General features: G+C 48.4%; 1 protein-coding gene across 15 annotated transcripts in view; it reads left to right on the forward strand.

The window, feature by feature from the left end:
- SHANK3 (SH3 and multiple ankyrin repeat domains 3) overlaps nucleotides 1-16,963 on the forward strand; it is a 383,319-nt gene that overhangs the window by 33,420 nt on the left and 332,936 nt on the right. Inside the window, exon 1 of one of the 15 annotated variants that reach the window (XM_049813572.1) lies at nucleotides 16,315-16,425. The exons of the other annotated variants lie outside the window; for them this stretch is intronic. Coding sequence (XP_049669529.1) covers nucleotides 16,414-16,425 — 12 coding nt within the window. The 5' untranslated portion in view covers nucleotides 16,315-16,413. Of the gene's footprint in view, nucleotides 1-16,314; nucleotides 16,426-16,963 lie in introns of those variants that run through there. 15 annotated transcript variants of the gene reach the window in all.

Here is a 16,963-nt window from a genome sequence, read left to right on the forward strand (position 1 = left end):
CTGTGACTGAACAGGGCTGAGCAGACCGCCTGTGGGAGAGCGGGGCTGCAGCCCAGGGTCCGGCGTGCTGGCAGCATGGCACGGAGAGCCCAAGTGTTCCACCAGTCCCAGTGCAAGCCTCCAGCCACCGTCCCGCTCCCTGCTCAGCTGTGCCAGGAAAGCACCAGTGTGGGAACTGGGCTCGTCGCTGGTGGCAGTGGTGTCCAGCGTGGAGCTCTGCGTGCCCGCTGACAGTGTTGTGCTGGTGTTTTGCACCACAGACCCATTCCGTACCATGGCTGTAGGACAGGGAATATGGATTTATTTTGACAGCCTGGGTTCTGTAGCAACTCCTAAGATAGCAGTTTATTTGGAGTTTGATAACCTGGGAACCTTTGCTCCTCCTTTAACCCTGGTCTGCGTGAACTGCTGGTGCACGCTGGTGATGGCCCTTGCACAGGGAGGGAGTATAAGCCTGGGCAAAGGAAAGAGGAGGCCAATGTGCAAGGCCCCGAGGATCCTTCCTAATGCTAGTGGAGCTTCTCTATCTTGCCTGCCTGCTCCTGCATTCGGCCCGCAGCTGCTTATCCTCCGAGAAGAGCCATTCAGCTCAGCTTTTGGTTGTGCGTTGCTCTGTGGGAGGGGGTGGTGGAGACCCAGGATAAAATTATCCAAAACACCCACAAGATTTATGAGATTATAGTCTGTTTTTTAAGGAGACAGAAACATGCCCAAGCTAAGGCTTGTTTCTCTGAAATAGTTATGAATTGTGGGTCTGTGTCATTAAAACACATTTGAAAACCGATTCCCAAAGTCCTGCGGCAGGAACGCTTTGGAAGTGAGTCGCAAGCTTGTTTGGGGCCCGTTGGTAAGAAAAGGTGGCAATACAGAAGTGATCCTAGGAGAGCGCAAAAGTGCCTCCAGCAGTCATCAGAGTTCTCTCTGTCTGCAGCATGTGCTGGCACTGAAATCCTGCAAGGTGTCTGACCAAACCTGGGATATATCCCGTGGGAAAACGCTTTCTGCAGCAGCTGGTGGGCAGCACTGGCTGCCCTCCACATGGCCAGTTGCCACCATAGTTGTAATGATGGAGCAATGAGGCACAGGTTTTCTATTTACTTTTTCACTGGAAGCAGGGAAAACTTGTTCCAAGGAATCACGGCTCAGCACATCGCATAAAAAATGTATACATAGAGAGATAAGAGCCTCTTGCAGACGAGTGGTACTTAGGAAGCTGCTAACTATCAGGAGAGATGGAGCTTATTGAAATAGCTTGGAAAGATCTAGAGGAACAGTGATGTACAGCTGATGAGACTTCCTCCCGGAGATTTCCAAGGGCTTTTCTTCTCCATTGTGTGCTGGCAACTCTTTTTCTTTTCCCTTTTAAATCATGTTAAAGCCAGACCAAGGAGCTGCTGTAGGTTAAAATAACATTTTTCCCTGTTAGCTTTAACCTGCGGCAGCTCCCTGCGCTGGGTCAGTGTGCGCTTGTGGAGCCCAGGGAGGGGACGGGCCCTCTTCAGCAGCATCAGCCTAACGTGTCCGTGAACTGTCTCCTTCATGGGGAACGCAGACCTTTCTCCTCTTCTGGACTGTGTTCAGCTGGATCTGGTGTAAAATGGCGACCACAGATGTCACTGCTGGCAGAAACAGTGACTGCCGGTTCCTGCCCAGTGTGGAGCCAACCCTGGTGCTGCCCCGGCGCTGCGGGGTGGATCTGGGGAGGCCGAGAGAGGTGGTGTCTGGCTTTATTCCAGGTGTTTACACTGACTGACACCAGGGATGTGCTGTGAGCTCCCGGCGGCACGGAATGGTGCCCGCTATTTAAGTATACACCCACCCACACTGCGCTCTACTTGGGTCCTTATCTGCTATCACAGAGGAGGAGTAAAAAGCTCAAAATCATGTTCTCGCATTTGATCTTCTCCGAGGCAATCTTTAACTCGAGGAATGGAAAGGCCTTGCTTTACCACAAAGGCCTTTCCCCAAGGGCCGAGGAGGACACTGCCCTGTGTCCCGAGGCTGTGTAGGAATGCCGTGGCTTCCTTCAGGAGGAGGAAGAGGCGGGAGCCAGCCTGCGCAGCTGGCTGTTTTCTGTGCCCGGAGAGGGAAGGGAGCCCGACAGAAAAGAGAGGGGTGAGGAGAGTGGGGCTTGCGCCGTGGCTCTGCCGGCATGGTGGCTTCCTAAGGGGCAGGAGCGTGGCTGCCGGCCGTGGTGCCAGCCCTCCTCTGCTCCTGGGCATGCAGGCTCCTCTCCTCTGTCCCAGGCTTTGCCTCTCACTGGTTTCCCAGTACCACGTAGATCCTAAAATTCCTTTTCCGGTGCTCTGTTCTGTCTCAGCTATGTGAGCCGTGAAAAAAGAAAAGAAAATCAGGAGAACCTCATTGCTGCAAAGGGAAGATCTGGAGGTCAGGAACTGACCTCCGGAATGGCCTAAACCTGTGCTGGAAACTTTGATCCTTGGCCAAAGCATCTGCTTTCTGCTGATATAAAAATCTTTAGCTGTCGACAGTTGAATTGGATTTTTCACCCCTTTTAGGGGAGAATCAAACCACTTATGCACATGCTTTGAGATGCTTTTTGATTACAAGCCGCACATTGTTTTTCCATAGGAACCCAGCCTCTTTCAGATCAGATTAATAGTGCTCAATGAATGAGGCAGCTGTTCGGCTTTTTTTTATCTTTCTTATTCACTGTGCAGCCCCGTGCTTCATTACTGTACGCTATTGAATGTGGCACCAAGCATGACATATTTTAAAGTCCCTTTGTAGCTTTTTTTGTGTCTGTTTTCCTAACGCAAACGTTTGAGCACTCTATCAGCATCAAGACAGTAGGATCTGTAGAAGGGTGGACCGAGATCCTCAGTATAACAAACCATTACATTTTGCCCCGTGTCCCTTACACCAAGCCAAGTAGGCTGGGGTTAGCTGCAGTGTAGCACCTGCCCAGCACAGCACCCAGGTGTGGAGCTAGTGCGAGCCGAGGAGCCCACCCACAGCAGCGCGTCAGTTTGCCGCTTGCACAAAGGGAGGTGAGGAGCAGAGAGGTGGCAGCCGACGTTTGCACGCCAGTCATTAAAAGCGCTGCAGTTCAGGCAGCAGTTTAACAGTTGATGCTAAAATCGTTGGCCAGGGTTGCTGGAGTTTACCCCCGAAGCCTGCACGGGGAGCAGGGCACAGCTCAGCCCCCGCTCCCCGTGGCCGCCCCTGCTTTGCCTGAGGTGTTGGAGCCGGTGGGATGCGGTGGGGCGGTCGTGCCCGGCCGTGGGAGAGCTGCATGGCCCGCGCGAGGGAGCTGCAGCACGGGGCCCTCGGAGGAGCCCCGGTGAGGGGCAGGCTGGGGGTGCCATGCCCGGTCACAAGATGCAAAGCTCTGGTCCAGCATTCAGGCGTGGAGTGGGCCATACTGGCAGGCTCTGCAGCCCCAGGCTTTCTGCTGGCTCTGGCACTGCCTGTTGTCCGTGGACCACCAAAGACTGGCACAAACTCTGGGCCGTGTGCCAACAGCCACTACTAGCACAGCTCACCAGGCTCGCCGGGCATGCGGACTCCTTGCCTGGGACTCCTTGCTGTGGGGCGTCCGGGTGGCAGATCTGGAGGCTGGGTGGCAGATCCGGAGGTGGCAGCCCCAAAGTCTGGCATGGGGACCAAAGGCTGCGCCGCCGCCTGGAGCGGCCAGGGCAGTGAGGGACCAGGGTGCTCTGCCTCTCCCTGCCCTCGCCCATGTAACGCTGCCCGTTCCTACCTGCAGCACGTCTGTCGGGTGAGTTGTGCCCCGGACTGCAGGGATGGGCTGCGTTAGGAGTTCATCTTCCCCCCAGTGACTTCAGCTGGAGGGTCCTGAGCAGGCACAGCCAGCAGGAGGGACTTGCGGAGCAGCCCCACGGTGCTGGCTCGGGGTGCTGCGACCCATGGGGCGGTCAATCAGTGGAAATCAAATGAGTGATCTCAGAGAATGCCTTGGTTAAGTGCATGAAACTAGTTCAGATATTAATCCAACTTTTAACCATAGATCATTTCAGCCAGTTCAGCTCACAGGTGAGCGGCTCCAGAAGTGAGGAGCCAGGTGGAGGCTGAGAAAGCTGCAGAGAACTTGCTTTCCTCTTCAGCCACAAAAGGCAATTTCAAGAGGGTGAGACCCACCAGTTCGAAGATCTTGATGGCTGTGAAGAAACAGTTAATTTAAGTAACTATCGATAAAAGTCCCTTTTTATGTCTATTGCCTGTAGGTGCAAGAGGTATTTTGGTTGCTTACACATTTCCTATAAATCCAGCACACGTAGCTTAGAGTAGTTGTATTTAATTTGTTAGTACTGAGAAGTACTTTAACATGCTAAATGAACATATTTTAATGCCAGTTTTTATCTTAGTCCACTTTGACTTAAATCACAAGTCAAAATCTACTCATCCTCTCTTAAGTAAGAAATATGCTACTCACTCTGTTCTAAAATGTTTGGGTAAAGTTAAAAAAATTGAATATATATTTTACATTTTAAGTGCTTAAATAGATGCATACAGTTACAGTGTATCTACTTAGGAAAAAGCACTTTTGGTTGTAAAGTCTATATTAAATTGCAAATTAATCTAATGCAATGGTTATGAATTGATCCGACTCAGCCTTTCTTTAGGAAAATAGCTAAGGACTTCCAATGCAAAACAACATCAGACTCAATTATTTATATCCAGATATTCTGCCAGCTGATTTATCATGGTTAAAATTGGTGATCACTTTGACTTAAATCAATCCACTTTGCTTTATTATGTGCGTGGAGCGAGGCTTTTGCCTGCAGCAGGAGAGTTGCGGGTCACTGCATTGGATCTGTGGCTGTGGTTGATTATTTGGGGGACTGTGAAGTTTAGCTGCCAAGTGTTGTGCAACATCCTTTGGGACATTGTGGGTGAATTACTTAATGAGTTGTTTTGAATAAATGCAATTTATTTGCATAAAACTGTTCAAACTTGATTTAAAGCCACGTAAATATGCATGTGTGCACTAGCATAGCGGATTCAGCCCTCTGCTTATCAACAGGGCAAGACAGTCAGCTCTGCCTAGGTCCTCCTCTGCAAGCATTTCACAGCCCTGATGGAGACCAGGTGAGGAAAGAGGACTCCTTCTGCAGAGCAGAGAGGGTATGCAAGGCTCTGAGGCCAGTTAGTTGCTGGCCCCTAATTATTGCAAAGGCTGGTGGCTGTAGTGCACAGGATGGCTCCTGCAGCTGGGTCCTCTCCACAGAGAGGGCAGGAGGACCTCACTGTGTGGCATGACGCCGGGTTTCCTGCATTTTGTCCCTGGCAGTGGGATGGCTGGTGTGGCCATTAGCATATGGCGAGGGCTGGCTGGGCTTGGTCCTTGGAGCGGGAATGCCTGAACTGGGGGTGCAGCTGCAGGTGCCCAAACCTTCTGCTGGTTTAGGGGCTGAAGAAGGACAGGCTGTCTCTGGCAGTGGGGTCTGTCTAGTCCTGGGGCAGCCGGGAGCTGAGGACCCTTCCTCGGGGTGTCCAAGACAGCTCGGGAGGAGCCTGTGGGTCCTGGGGACCGATCAGGTGGCTCCCCGGCACTGTCCTTTCTGCGCAGGTGGGCACTGCTCTGAGCCCGTCTTGCTCTCCAGTTAATTGCTTCCTTGTAGAATTGATCTGAGAAGATTTGAACATGACAGTGACTAATGAGATGCACGCCTCCATCTTGTACATTTTTTCTGAGTTTGCATCCTTCCCTTTGGACGGAGTGGGACTCCCACGTGGGAATGGCGCCAGGGGTCCCTGGCACCACCATCACAAGTGTGTTGGCTAATGCACGGGCAGTCTGGGTGAGATGGTGCGAGTGCGGCAGGGCCGAGGAGGAGGGGGTAAAGGTGGGTGGTTGGAGCTCCCCTCGCTCCACTGTCGATCAATGGAGAGCATTGCAGGTCATTGCGACACCCTGTATGTTGTGTTTTGCTGGGAGAGGGTGTGGGAGCAGGGGTGAAATGTCTTCCTGGAGCTGAGCGTTCACATGTCATTTCTGTTTTCAGTGATGCTGTTCAGCCTCACAGAGAGCTTGTCTGTGAAGTGGGACAATAGCAGTTACCTCACCCTAATGTTTAGGAAGTGCCCTTCACTGTTTAAGGGCGAGCGCCAAAAGCGGTATTGGGCACTGCTCGGGCTAAAATGTCAAAATGGGCATTTCTCTTGTCTTTCTGAGCTCTGTCCCCTAAGCAGTTGCAGACCTGTAGTTGCCAGAGGTTTTGTAGCTTGAAGGTTCAACTGCTGATCCACTCCAGGAGCTGAAGGTTTGTTTGTGGCTGGCACGGACAGTGTAGGGTGGATTTCACAGATCCTTGGAGGGAAAGTACTTGCAAAACGTACTGCACCAGAAGTGTAAGGTCCTGCTTGTGCATGCGATGAGGAGCTCAGGAGCAGGCACAAGCCTGTGCTATGCACTTAATTTTTTTTCGGAAAGAAGACATGAGGGCAGCCCTTCTGCTCTTTCCTTGCCTGTGCTTAGAGGGCAAAGTGAACATAATTGAGCCATAATTCACAGTTACTGGAAAGAAAGCATGGGCCACAGTATGAGAAGCAGTATTGGAGCTTTATATTACTGCTGTCTCCAGGGGAGATTATTTTTATTAAAATCTGGGTTGGTGGAAAATTCTGAGATTAGCTTCATTTTTAATGTATGGTTCTCTGTGGATCAGCCCAAAAAGAGGCTTCCTGCTGTCTCCAGCTGCCGAGATGTTGGCATTCCAGTGCCCGGCAGTGCTGTGACATGCCACCCGATGTGCTGAAGATGCCCAGATTGAAATAAACGTCCAAAGTTATTTATCAGCATTTAAAAAAAAAAGGTGGATATGAAACCTTAGGTGAAAAAACCCACATAAATTACTGGAAATTTACAGTTAAAATGAACAGTGCTGCAGACCCACTTCTTCACAAAACCTCCGCCAACTCTGTTTGCATGCAAGCAAAACGTGCGATGGCAGATCTGGAAGTGTGAGCAGAGGAAGGAGCATCTTTACCCGTAGGGCTTTGTTACGACACTGTGGGGCTGGGAGAAAAGCACCCCACTACAAAGAGTGCAGGCCCTCCTTGCTGGTAGCATCCCATGTCCATGGGACAGGCAGGCGGGCAGACCCCTCCCCATGCGTCATGCCCCCTCCTTCCCGTGGCAGCCCAGCCAGCGACCCGAGAGCTGAGCCCTGCTTGTGCCACCGAGCAGCCTGGCTCCGTCCTGCTGGCCGGTGTGGGCACATGGTGCTCAGCGGCTGACACTGCCATCAGGTAGCAGGACCACCCGCTCCTCAGTGGCGTATATTCATGCTGAGATGTGTTGCCCCGTGTAGGCATGGTAACGAAGGTGAAAGCATCTCGCCGGACCAGCGTTGGTACATACCCAGCGTCTGCACTCGCAGGAGCTGCATGTGCCATCCTGTTTGATACTTTGGCCTAAGAGGTAGTCTCTTAGTGAAATTGGTGTGAACTGATGCACAAGTAAGGGATGAAGTTGGTGCGTTCCCCTGCCTGACAGCAGTGGGTTTTGGAAGGGCATCCCATGCCAGTGCTGTGGAGGAAGGAGGTCAGGGCTGGCTGCGCCATGTGCTGTGGGAATAACAGCTTGCGTAGATACAGCCTTGGTGGGCCAGTACCAATGTGCTGTAGTGTGATGGACGTCTGCTCCCGGGCACCCAGTGTCCTGCTGCAGGCTGCCAGTGGTGAGCTGGGCATGGTCTCCGTACCTGCGAGCAGGTCTCAGTGACTCCCTACCACAGGGCTGGCTGGAGGGTGCATGCTCACGATGAAGTCTGCCGACTGTCCTTGCCCTTGTCTGGTCATCAGGGTGCTGGCTCTGTCCTCGAATCCTGCGTGGTGTCTTTCTGGTGGCTCTCAGAAGGAACCAGCTGTTGCCCCTGTACCATGCAGCCCTTTGAGGTGCAACCACCCAGCGGCGCCTGGGAACGTGGTGCTCCCAGTCAGCTGGTGGGGCCAGGGCTGCGGCTCCGGTCCTGCCCCTGCCTTGCGTGGCTGACACATGCTTCAGCGTGGCTGGGGCTCCTCAGTGCCCACATGGTGCCTGCAGGGACCTCAGGAGCGTCCCTGAATTTTTAACTTAAGTCTGAAAAATTTCCTGATGCGCTTTCACACTTAGGGCTTTTCTCTGCTAATGGCTTGGCGGTGGCTGTTGATGACTATGGATCTGATCTGCTAATGGATTTCTTCTGGGTTTATCTGAGCATATGTCTGGAGTGATGGGGACTCTGGGGTTCGTTACTGTTGGACCAGTTCCCTGATCCCACTCATCGTCTGCAAATGCTGCACTTGTGGGAGAGATAGGGGGGATCGCTTCGCTTGCGCGAGGTTCAGCTCACCCCACGGCACAGCCTCAGCTCCCTCTGTGCTGTTCATCCCCTCCCTCAGTAAGTTAATTGAATTGTAATAATATATTTACGAGGTAACCTTTCATAAAGTACATGCTGTTAGAGTTCTTTGTTGCCCACGTTTCACAGAGACTCAGTGTAATACATTAGAGCGTGCTGTTCGTTTTCAGACTACAGTTTTATCAAGCATGGGTGAGGTGACTCATGTTGTTTTCTCCCTGGGTTTTGGAGGGAGGCTGGGACCTGTACATGCAGAGAGGGGCTGTCTCTGGGCTTGGTCCAAATTCACCGCCCTGCCGTGCTATTCAGCATGCATCTCTGGCTTTAAATTGTTTTTTTTTGCTGTCCCTAGCATTTCTCAGCCTGTGGTTAGAGTTTGTGAATCACATCATACCTTAAAAATGAATATCTACCCAAGTGCTGAAGAAACATAATTGAAATTATTTCTTTCTTAGTGTCATGCAGAGACCAAACACAGTACAAGAAATTAACAGAAAAAGTCTTTAAAAGGGAGGAATTGGAATGCATGTTGTGTACAGCTCTGGAGATGAGTTCACTGCCTAGCACCACTCTGACTGTCTCTAGCTGTGTCAGGAAGTTCTTTATGCATTTAGTTAGAGAGTATATTTTTAAAAACTTGCAATGTTGTGCATGCGTGTGTGGATGGATGGGCTGCACAAGCCAATTGTGTGAAGGTCCTTGCTATAGTGGGTCAGATTACATCAAAGGTGAGAGTTTGGCAGTAGGTTGTAAGTAATTGCAAATCTGAAGATGTTCAAACTTGGACTCGCCAAATATCCCATAGGAGCTGGGTCTGCAGTGGATTCCCTCCTTTTTTGCCATCTCTCATTATGTCTTGTCCCAGATATTTTTATGGCAGCATGGGCTTTTTTTTTTTCAGAACTTTGGGCCGCTTGTCTACTCTCTGCTTCTTGTCAGAGACAGGAGACGGTTGTGGAGCAGCACTATCCTTTGTCAGACATACTAATATATCTGGAAAAAGCAGACAAAGCTCTCCCAACCTGAGGCATGAGTCGTGGGCCTGAAACCCTGTCTGTTTTCTTTAGCTGTACCAGCTGAGTTGACAGTAGACAGTACCTCTTGCTTTATACCTGGGCAGTCATACAGCCGTAGACGGCAATGATAGTGCATGAAGAGCAGAAGAGCGTGGGGTAGCAAGCCTTTGGGGAGATGTCTTTCCTCACCTTGGCCTATGGCATCTGGCTGGGATGTGGCAAGAGCTGCGGAGATCAACCTGTAAGTGAGTTTTAAGTGTGAAAATCCCATTTGTTCATTAGTTATTGCTGCTGGGAGGGTGCCTGTGCACACCCAGGGCATACCGACTGCCCATTCTTCAGTGGTCCCACGTCTCCCATGACGTCTTCTGCAGTCCTGAGACCATGGGCCAACTTGGGTGATCTCTGTACCTTGACAGCAAGCATTCCCCGATTCCTCAGCTCCTAAATTTGTAGAGGCCCCAGAGGATTTGTTCTCAACATGGTTTATGGGGAGTCACCACTCATGGAAGAATAGCATGGTTCTGCTTCGCCCAAATCCACTTTACATGATAGGCAAGCTCAGAGTGAAAATGAGCTTTACGCTAGGAAAAAAAAATGTTAAATCCCAGATTACAAAGTCAGCAGTGCAGTTACAAAAGAGGTAACAGAGCGCAGTTTTAGAATATATCTTGCATTTACATTTTTTTTCTTTCAGCTACACGAAGCTGAGTTTTTTGCCTGGCAGTATTCTGCATCTAAGTTACTCATTTGGAGAACTTTCTGATGCAGAAATCTCGGTCTCCACTTTATACTTTTAATTTCCAAATTAGCTTATATATACAAAATTTCAAAGCTTGTCTTGCTGCCCACTCGCATTCTCTACCGATAATGGGACCTCTTAGTATTGTGACCATGCATTTAGCTGCTTGTTTCTCTGAATAGAAGCCCAGCAGAACGCATAAGCATGTTTGAGAAAAAGCATCTCTGATATCAGTGATTCTCCTGCTTCATCTCCAGCCTATTCATTTCTTCTTTCAAAAAGTCAATGGAATTAGATCCATGATCTTACATTTTGCAAACTACATAGTAAAAAGTTTTTGGCATTGTTTTCAGTTTAGCTTTTCAGTTCACTAGCAGTTTATAAAGATTTGGTATTACATGATGTTGCATGGCCTTGGTCCCAGGGACAGCGTGTACCATTGGCTTTGCCTCAGAGCAGTATTCCTTTCTCGGCCATTCACAAACTGAAATTTTATCTTTAATTTCACTGGGTTTGGTCAATCAATTGCCTGTAGGATGAGGAGCGAGGCATGCAGTAACCCTGTGACAGCGGCTGGAATGGGAGGTGTGGCTGGCTGGTGGGCTGATAAGCCTGTGATGGCTTGGCCCTGGGGGAGGGATGCAGCCCACCTGTGCTGGCACAGTGCTGGCACCTGGGGCAGCAATCAAGGGAGTCCTGCTGGGAAGGAAAACAGGACAGGTCACTGCAACCCCTGGGAACGGGTTAAATACAAGTGGGTGCGTGCTTTTTAGTCCCTGCTGCTGGCTCATGTTTGTGCTCAGTAAGAATCAAACAAGAGCTGAGATTCCGCATTGTTTTGGGATGGGGGCTGTGTGCATTTGGTCTAAGTAGTCTTGTCTGGACTCCTGCGGAGCTGGCTGTGATCCCGGGGGTTGCTCTGGCGGGGAGGCAGAGCTAATGGCTGCTCCAGTACTGAATGAAATACGGGATGGAACAGTGCACGCTTGCTGTTGGTAATTGAGTCCAAGGGACCTCACTAATTTGTCCTCTAGCTTTGCAGCAAACTTAATTGGTTATGCTGGTTTATGGATTCATAATTGTCAGAGATACTGATATGTATTTATGGCAATACCTAGGTTCTCATTTGTGATTGCAGCATCAGTATGCTATGTGTTGTATGAACACATACAAAGACACATTTTCCAGCCAGCAAATATTCTTATTTCTGTTCTCCTGCTTAAAATTACATTTCAATATAAGCTCTTTTCCAGTTAATATGTTGCATTAAAAAGGGTATGCAGGAGCATTGATTTAGTTTTACTAATAACCATAAATTAATTGTCTGTCTTTGTAACTGTGCAACACTGTAGTGATCTCTTAAAGTAATTGTTGTGTTTTAATATTTGTTTTACTAATCTTTCTTTCTATCAGCCACTTCAGATTAACTAATAAGTATGAACTATTCTCTGAATTCCTTTCATTCTTTTGGGGACTTTTCTGATACTAAAGAGTCCTAACATTAATGCGTCATCTTAAATGTATTTACTTGAGTTGTTCTGTGGTGTAATGCCTTTGCAATGTAGCTCCAAATCCAAGAACCAAATCAATTAAAAGATCCAGTAAGAATTTTCCCAGTCTCACTTGTCACATTGATACTTACTCTTCATCCCAAATATCCCAAGAAAGGAGGTTATTTGCTTCTGTGGGAGATTACAGCATGGTTTACTGTCCCTGGCTGTTGGGAAGACATATTTTCTGATGCTGTCTTTTTCTCATCATCTGCTCTCTCTCTGTATGAGGTTTCAATGCGATGCCAGTCACTGTGCTATGTTGGTAAGGGAATTTGTACAGCAGCGGGTACACAGCATTTCTCAGTCCGAGGACTGGCTCAGGAGTAGCTCTGGGATCTGGGCTCTCTGGTTCCAGCACAACACACTGTGCAGGAATGAACTTCATCCACATCAGAGAGCGTTAAGCAACATGGAGCTCGGTTTGGATCTCCTTCCAGGTTGTGTCCTTCCCTGGGATGGCCTGGAAAAGCCTGTCAGCCCTGTTATCACAATAGCTGGGACTGTGGGCACTGAGCTGCCTTTGCTGGTGGGTAGGGTCTGCTGTCCCACTGCCTGTCCCCAGTGGCTCAAGCTGCCCACAGTGGCCCTGCTGGGCCAGATGCTTGGGCTGCAGATGGCTGTCCGTGGAGAGCAGCTCATGCAAGTGCTGTGCTCGCAGCTCTCCGGAGAGGGCTTGCTGCACTCTGCTCCTGCAGCTGCTGCAATGACCTCAGGGCTGCTGCTGCAGAAGTGAGCCATCTTGGTTCTCCAGTATTTTCGTTGGGCACTTGCAGTGTTTCTGCGGGAGAGCCGTTTCTCTCCTTGGGCGTGTGAAGTAGGGATGCTGGGCTGTGCTTGTTTAGAAAAACCAACAAAGCAGAAGGAGCTGGGAAATGACCTTCTCACTCCGTAGACTACCTTAGCATCCAGACCATCCCGTGAGGCAAATTTGAGTAGCCCTGAATGTGCACAGAGCAGGAAAGTAGCACAAAGCAAGATCGTCCATCCCAAGCTGTAAGGACTGGATCCCAGTCTTGGAGCCACTTATGGTTCCCGTTAGCACAATGGTGCTTCCTGACAAGACTGGGCTTGTGTATAGAGATGTGCCTCTCTCTTCCGTGCTCTGGCTCCGAGTGCCTCGCGTCTCTTCGGCAGAGCAGGAGGCATGCCCTGCTCCCCTGCCCGTGGACATAAAGGAACCGTGGCACTTGGAAATGCCCCTTCTCTTTGATGGTGCTGGGCAGGATGTTGCAGGTTATTTTACCTCTCTGCTGGGGGAATTCCCCTGGGGAGCCTGGCTGTCCCACAGGGCAGCGTAAAGCACGAGGGCGGATTGCAAAGCTACTCCTCGTGGACCCTTTGCAGTACTGTGGTCACAAACTGCTGGGATCCTCCAAGGCAGAATCTGTGTGTTGCATTGTACCTGAAACAAGTGTGGTGCTGGTGGTGGGGAGGAAGCATCGGCGGGTGTTTCTCCTTTCTCCTGTGGGTGTTGTCTCCCAGGGGATCATAAACCTGGAGCTGTGATGGTGCTTTAGCTTCGAGCCTTTTGCCTCAGTGTTAGCCTTGCCCAGGCCTGAGCTGGCTGCTTGCGCTTGCTGGGTTTTCCTCCAAGAGCACCGCAGGTTTTTACCAGCAGCTAAAACTAAATGGTGTTTCTTCCCACTGCTAGTGCTTGTTTATCAAGGCACAGATTAATTTAGGGACTGGTGCTCCAAATGAATCTGAACTGGAGCTGGATAAGGGTAATTTCTCTTCCCTTTCCTGTGATCTGACAGAGTATGTTTTTCTACAAGGTGTCTTCCCCCCTTATTGCTGGTAAATAGATTTCTAATTTGCTGTCTCATGTGTAGGTCATTATCAGGCATAGTTTCTCTCCTCTACTGAGTATGTGTATGTGGGAAGTTTTACAAAATGATTTGTTTTTGCTGAGTCTCCTCTTATTGTCTAGAAACATGTTGCATTTTGTGGTATAACTTGTGATAGTATATACTCAATGGTATAACAACCTGCTTATTTAGGATGCAAATTTTATTAGTGTTATCTTATTTCCTTTTAATATCATCTCTGTTTGATTGACCCCAGATGCCAATCAACCTCATTCCTCCATTCAGGTCTTTGACATTATTTATTGTTACTACTACACATTTTTTTTCAGCCCTCAGCTGGTATGATGGTGGCATATCCGTGGCAATTTTGATTAATTAAAATCATGCAAAACAGATGTCATGAAGCAGTATTAAACAATGCCTCTAAAAGATGGCATCTAGTCCATTCTCACGGTCCTGTAATTTTACAGTTCTCAATAGGAAGAAAACTTCTGTCAGTTTGTTAAAAGTTCTGCTTTTCCTGGTGATGCTAGTTTTAATGAAACAGTCCATAGCTGCTTTTGGCTTATAGCTTAGTTTTGCTGTAGACTACTGTTTCTCTAAATGTTTCCTGACATTCACAGGTCATTGGCATTGTTAAAGGCTTGGTTGATTAATTAAACAGCCAGCTAACCTAACATAATCTTCCTCCCTGCTTCTGATTGGCTCTTTGTTGTTACTGGTTAATCGATGGAAATTTACACTTTTTTTTTTTATACCCATCGTTTTACCAAATTGACTTCTGTAACGGGCGGCGAGCCATCGCAGCAGAGGAAGCCTGGAGCGGTGGCCGGGGGAAGGCAGCAAGTGCCGGGAAGCAGAACACGCCGGGCAGCAGCACATGCGAGGGATGAGCCATGCGCTGTGGAGAGTGTTGGGGGGAGAAAGCTGGTGTGCGCTTGGAGGCAGTGCGGATGGGGAGCACTGGATGGGAGAGGGCGCAGCATCTGCTAATGGGTGGAAAGTGGTCCTAGCCCAAATGCAAAATGGAAGGTTGTTAGAGTAGCAGTGCCTGCTTCAGTAAAGCAACGGCATTTTCATTCTCTTCTGTTAGTAATGTTTTCACATTAATTTTCCATGTAACAAGGTGTTGTAGTTGCTGCAGGGAAAGCAGAGTCAAGGTTGTGCCAGAAGTTGACCCGGGTGATGGGGTGAGCATGGCGGCTCTGGACGCTGCACGGGTAGCACTTGGTGGGGTCTCTCCAGTGTGCTTGGTGGCTGAGGCCTCTTAGGTGAGGTGCAGATGACAAGTTGAATGGTAGCAGCTTAGATCACCTCCTTCTGGTGAGCACACATACCTCTGCTAGCACATTGCTCTGTGGGATTTTCACCAAATTGTTATCTTCTGGGCTAGCTCACCTGCTGGTACTGCTAAGTATTTGGAGCAAAATATTATATACACTAGGTAGCTGGAATTAAGGCACATGCTTCAGGATGGACTTGTCGCTATAAATTATGGATGTTTGTAGCAATGTAAAATGATTTGTGAAATGTTTTATTTAGAATCATAGAATCACGAAATGGTTTGAGTTGGAAGGGACCTTCAAAAGTCATCTAGTCCAACCCCCCTGCCCTGGGCGGGGACATCTTCAACTAGATCAGGTTGCTCAGAGCCCTGTCCAACCTGACCTTGAATTTGATAACAAAAAAGCTTAAAAATTAAGTAATGCATACTTTTAATATTTTCTTTCTCTGTATTTGTTGACGTTCATACTTCTTCTGTTGAAATTCTCCTTTTCCGTCTTAGTGATGTTGGTGAAAGGACTGGATCTTCTCCTTAGAGTTTCAACAGTGTTTGTTTAATTGATATCCTTGTTTTAGTTTGCATTAAACCAAAGTGAATGTATGGATAAGATTTTTCATGGTTAGTGACCATTTTTTTTCTTGCTGAGAAGCATTTCTTAACACCAAGAAGCTGTAATTTTTATATCGTTGTTAGACCATTTTTAGTCCATGTTTCTCCAGATTCTTATTGCACAGACATATTCAATTCTTGTCTTTTTCTTCACTGGGTTGGTTTAGAGTTTTTCCTACTTTTTGTGCTGTTGTGACCAAAGTAATTGCATCCTGCCTCAGGGTCTTTGTTTTCTGTGGGAAGCGTGGTATAAATTTCCATACAGACCCAAAGGATTCTGCAGTATTTAAATGCAGCAGTCTGCAAACTCTGCAGTTGCTAATAGAAGAAAAATGCATATTTTTTAAACTGGGTAAAATATGGAAGTAAGGCAGTCAATATTGGCCCTCCTAATACTATTTAACTTACTATTAACTTTAGTTTATTTGACAACTTGAAATTCCTTTGTACGGCAGAATTTTTACTGAAAACATGGTAATATTGTAAAGTTGTCCTGCGTGAACCTGGAGGCTGCGGTTGCCTGGGAACAGTCAAGCTTTTGGGTTGCTGTTGGGAGGCTGCCAAGGCTCTGCATGTTGGACAAATACTGGCTGAATTGATCATCAGGGGAGTGGTTAATAAATTTATCAACATTGTCATTATTTTTTTTAATTAAAAGCCACTGAGCAGAGGAGCACGCATCTTCCAGCGTCTCTTTTGGCTTGCCAGCTGGTGCTGCTGCAAGTGTCGCTGCTCACCTGGCTGTAGGGGTGCTTCTTTGCGAGGGGGTGGGAAGGCAGCTGGGGGTGGCAGCCCCTTGACAAGCGCAGCTCGGCCAAAGGGGTTGTGTGACGGCACCTGCAGAGTCACTGGCGTCGGGACCCCTGGCCACAACAGCCCCTTATCTGAGGCCTCAGGAATGGCGGAGAACGGGGACGTGCCGGGCTGAGCATCGTGCATTTCAGCCCATGGCAGTACGGTCCCTTTCGAGCATCCGGAGCTCGGGGTAGAGCCACGCAAGGAGGCAGTAAGTGAGATGAAGAAACGAACTAAATCAATAGCATAAAGTGTTGTGGAAGTTTCACAGAAGAATGGATCAGCAGGTGAGTGCTGAAGCAAACTGATTTAAAAAAACAAAACAGTAGGTAATTACTGAAGGAATTTTAAGTATGGAGCAGATGAGTAGGTAGTAATAATGTGCACTTTCTTTTCACTCAAAACAGTTATTATATCAGGGAAAAGAGATTAGCAAGAAGAGGCTGTTGAAGCCGTCTTTTGTTAAAGCCTTAGTGTCAATGTGGAGAGCTAAAGACTGACCAATGAATTTGGATGTGGTATAGTAGTTATACCATTAATGGAAAACAGGAAAATTTATCAGCTGGAAAATAACCTCTGGTGAGATTTAACCATTGCATTTTCAGAAGACCATGTCTCCCTAATCTTATTTTAATTCTTTAATAAGAGAGAAATGCATGTAAGAGAGCTGACTGATGGGATTTATCAAAACTTCAAAACAGCTGGATGGAAGCACCTCTGAAAGGACTGTAGAAGTTACATGTGGAGAGCAGAAGAGCTGCAATGTACCTTGTGCCAGGCAAAGAGATTGTCATGGGAAAGCACAAACAAAAGATGAATTCTTGT

Source organism: Accipiter gentilis, chromosome 11 (assembly GCF_929443795.1).
Source record: "Accipiter gentilis chromosome 11, bAccGen1.1, whole genome shotgun sequence".
Classification (NCBI taxonomy): domain Eukaryota; kingdom Metazoa; phylum Chordata; class Aves; order Accipitriformes; family Accipitridae; genus Astur; species Astur gentilis.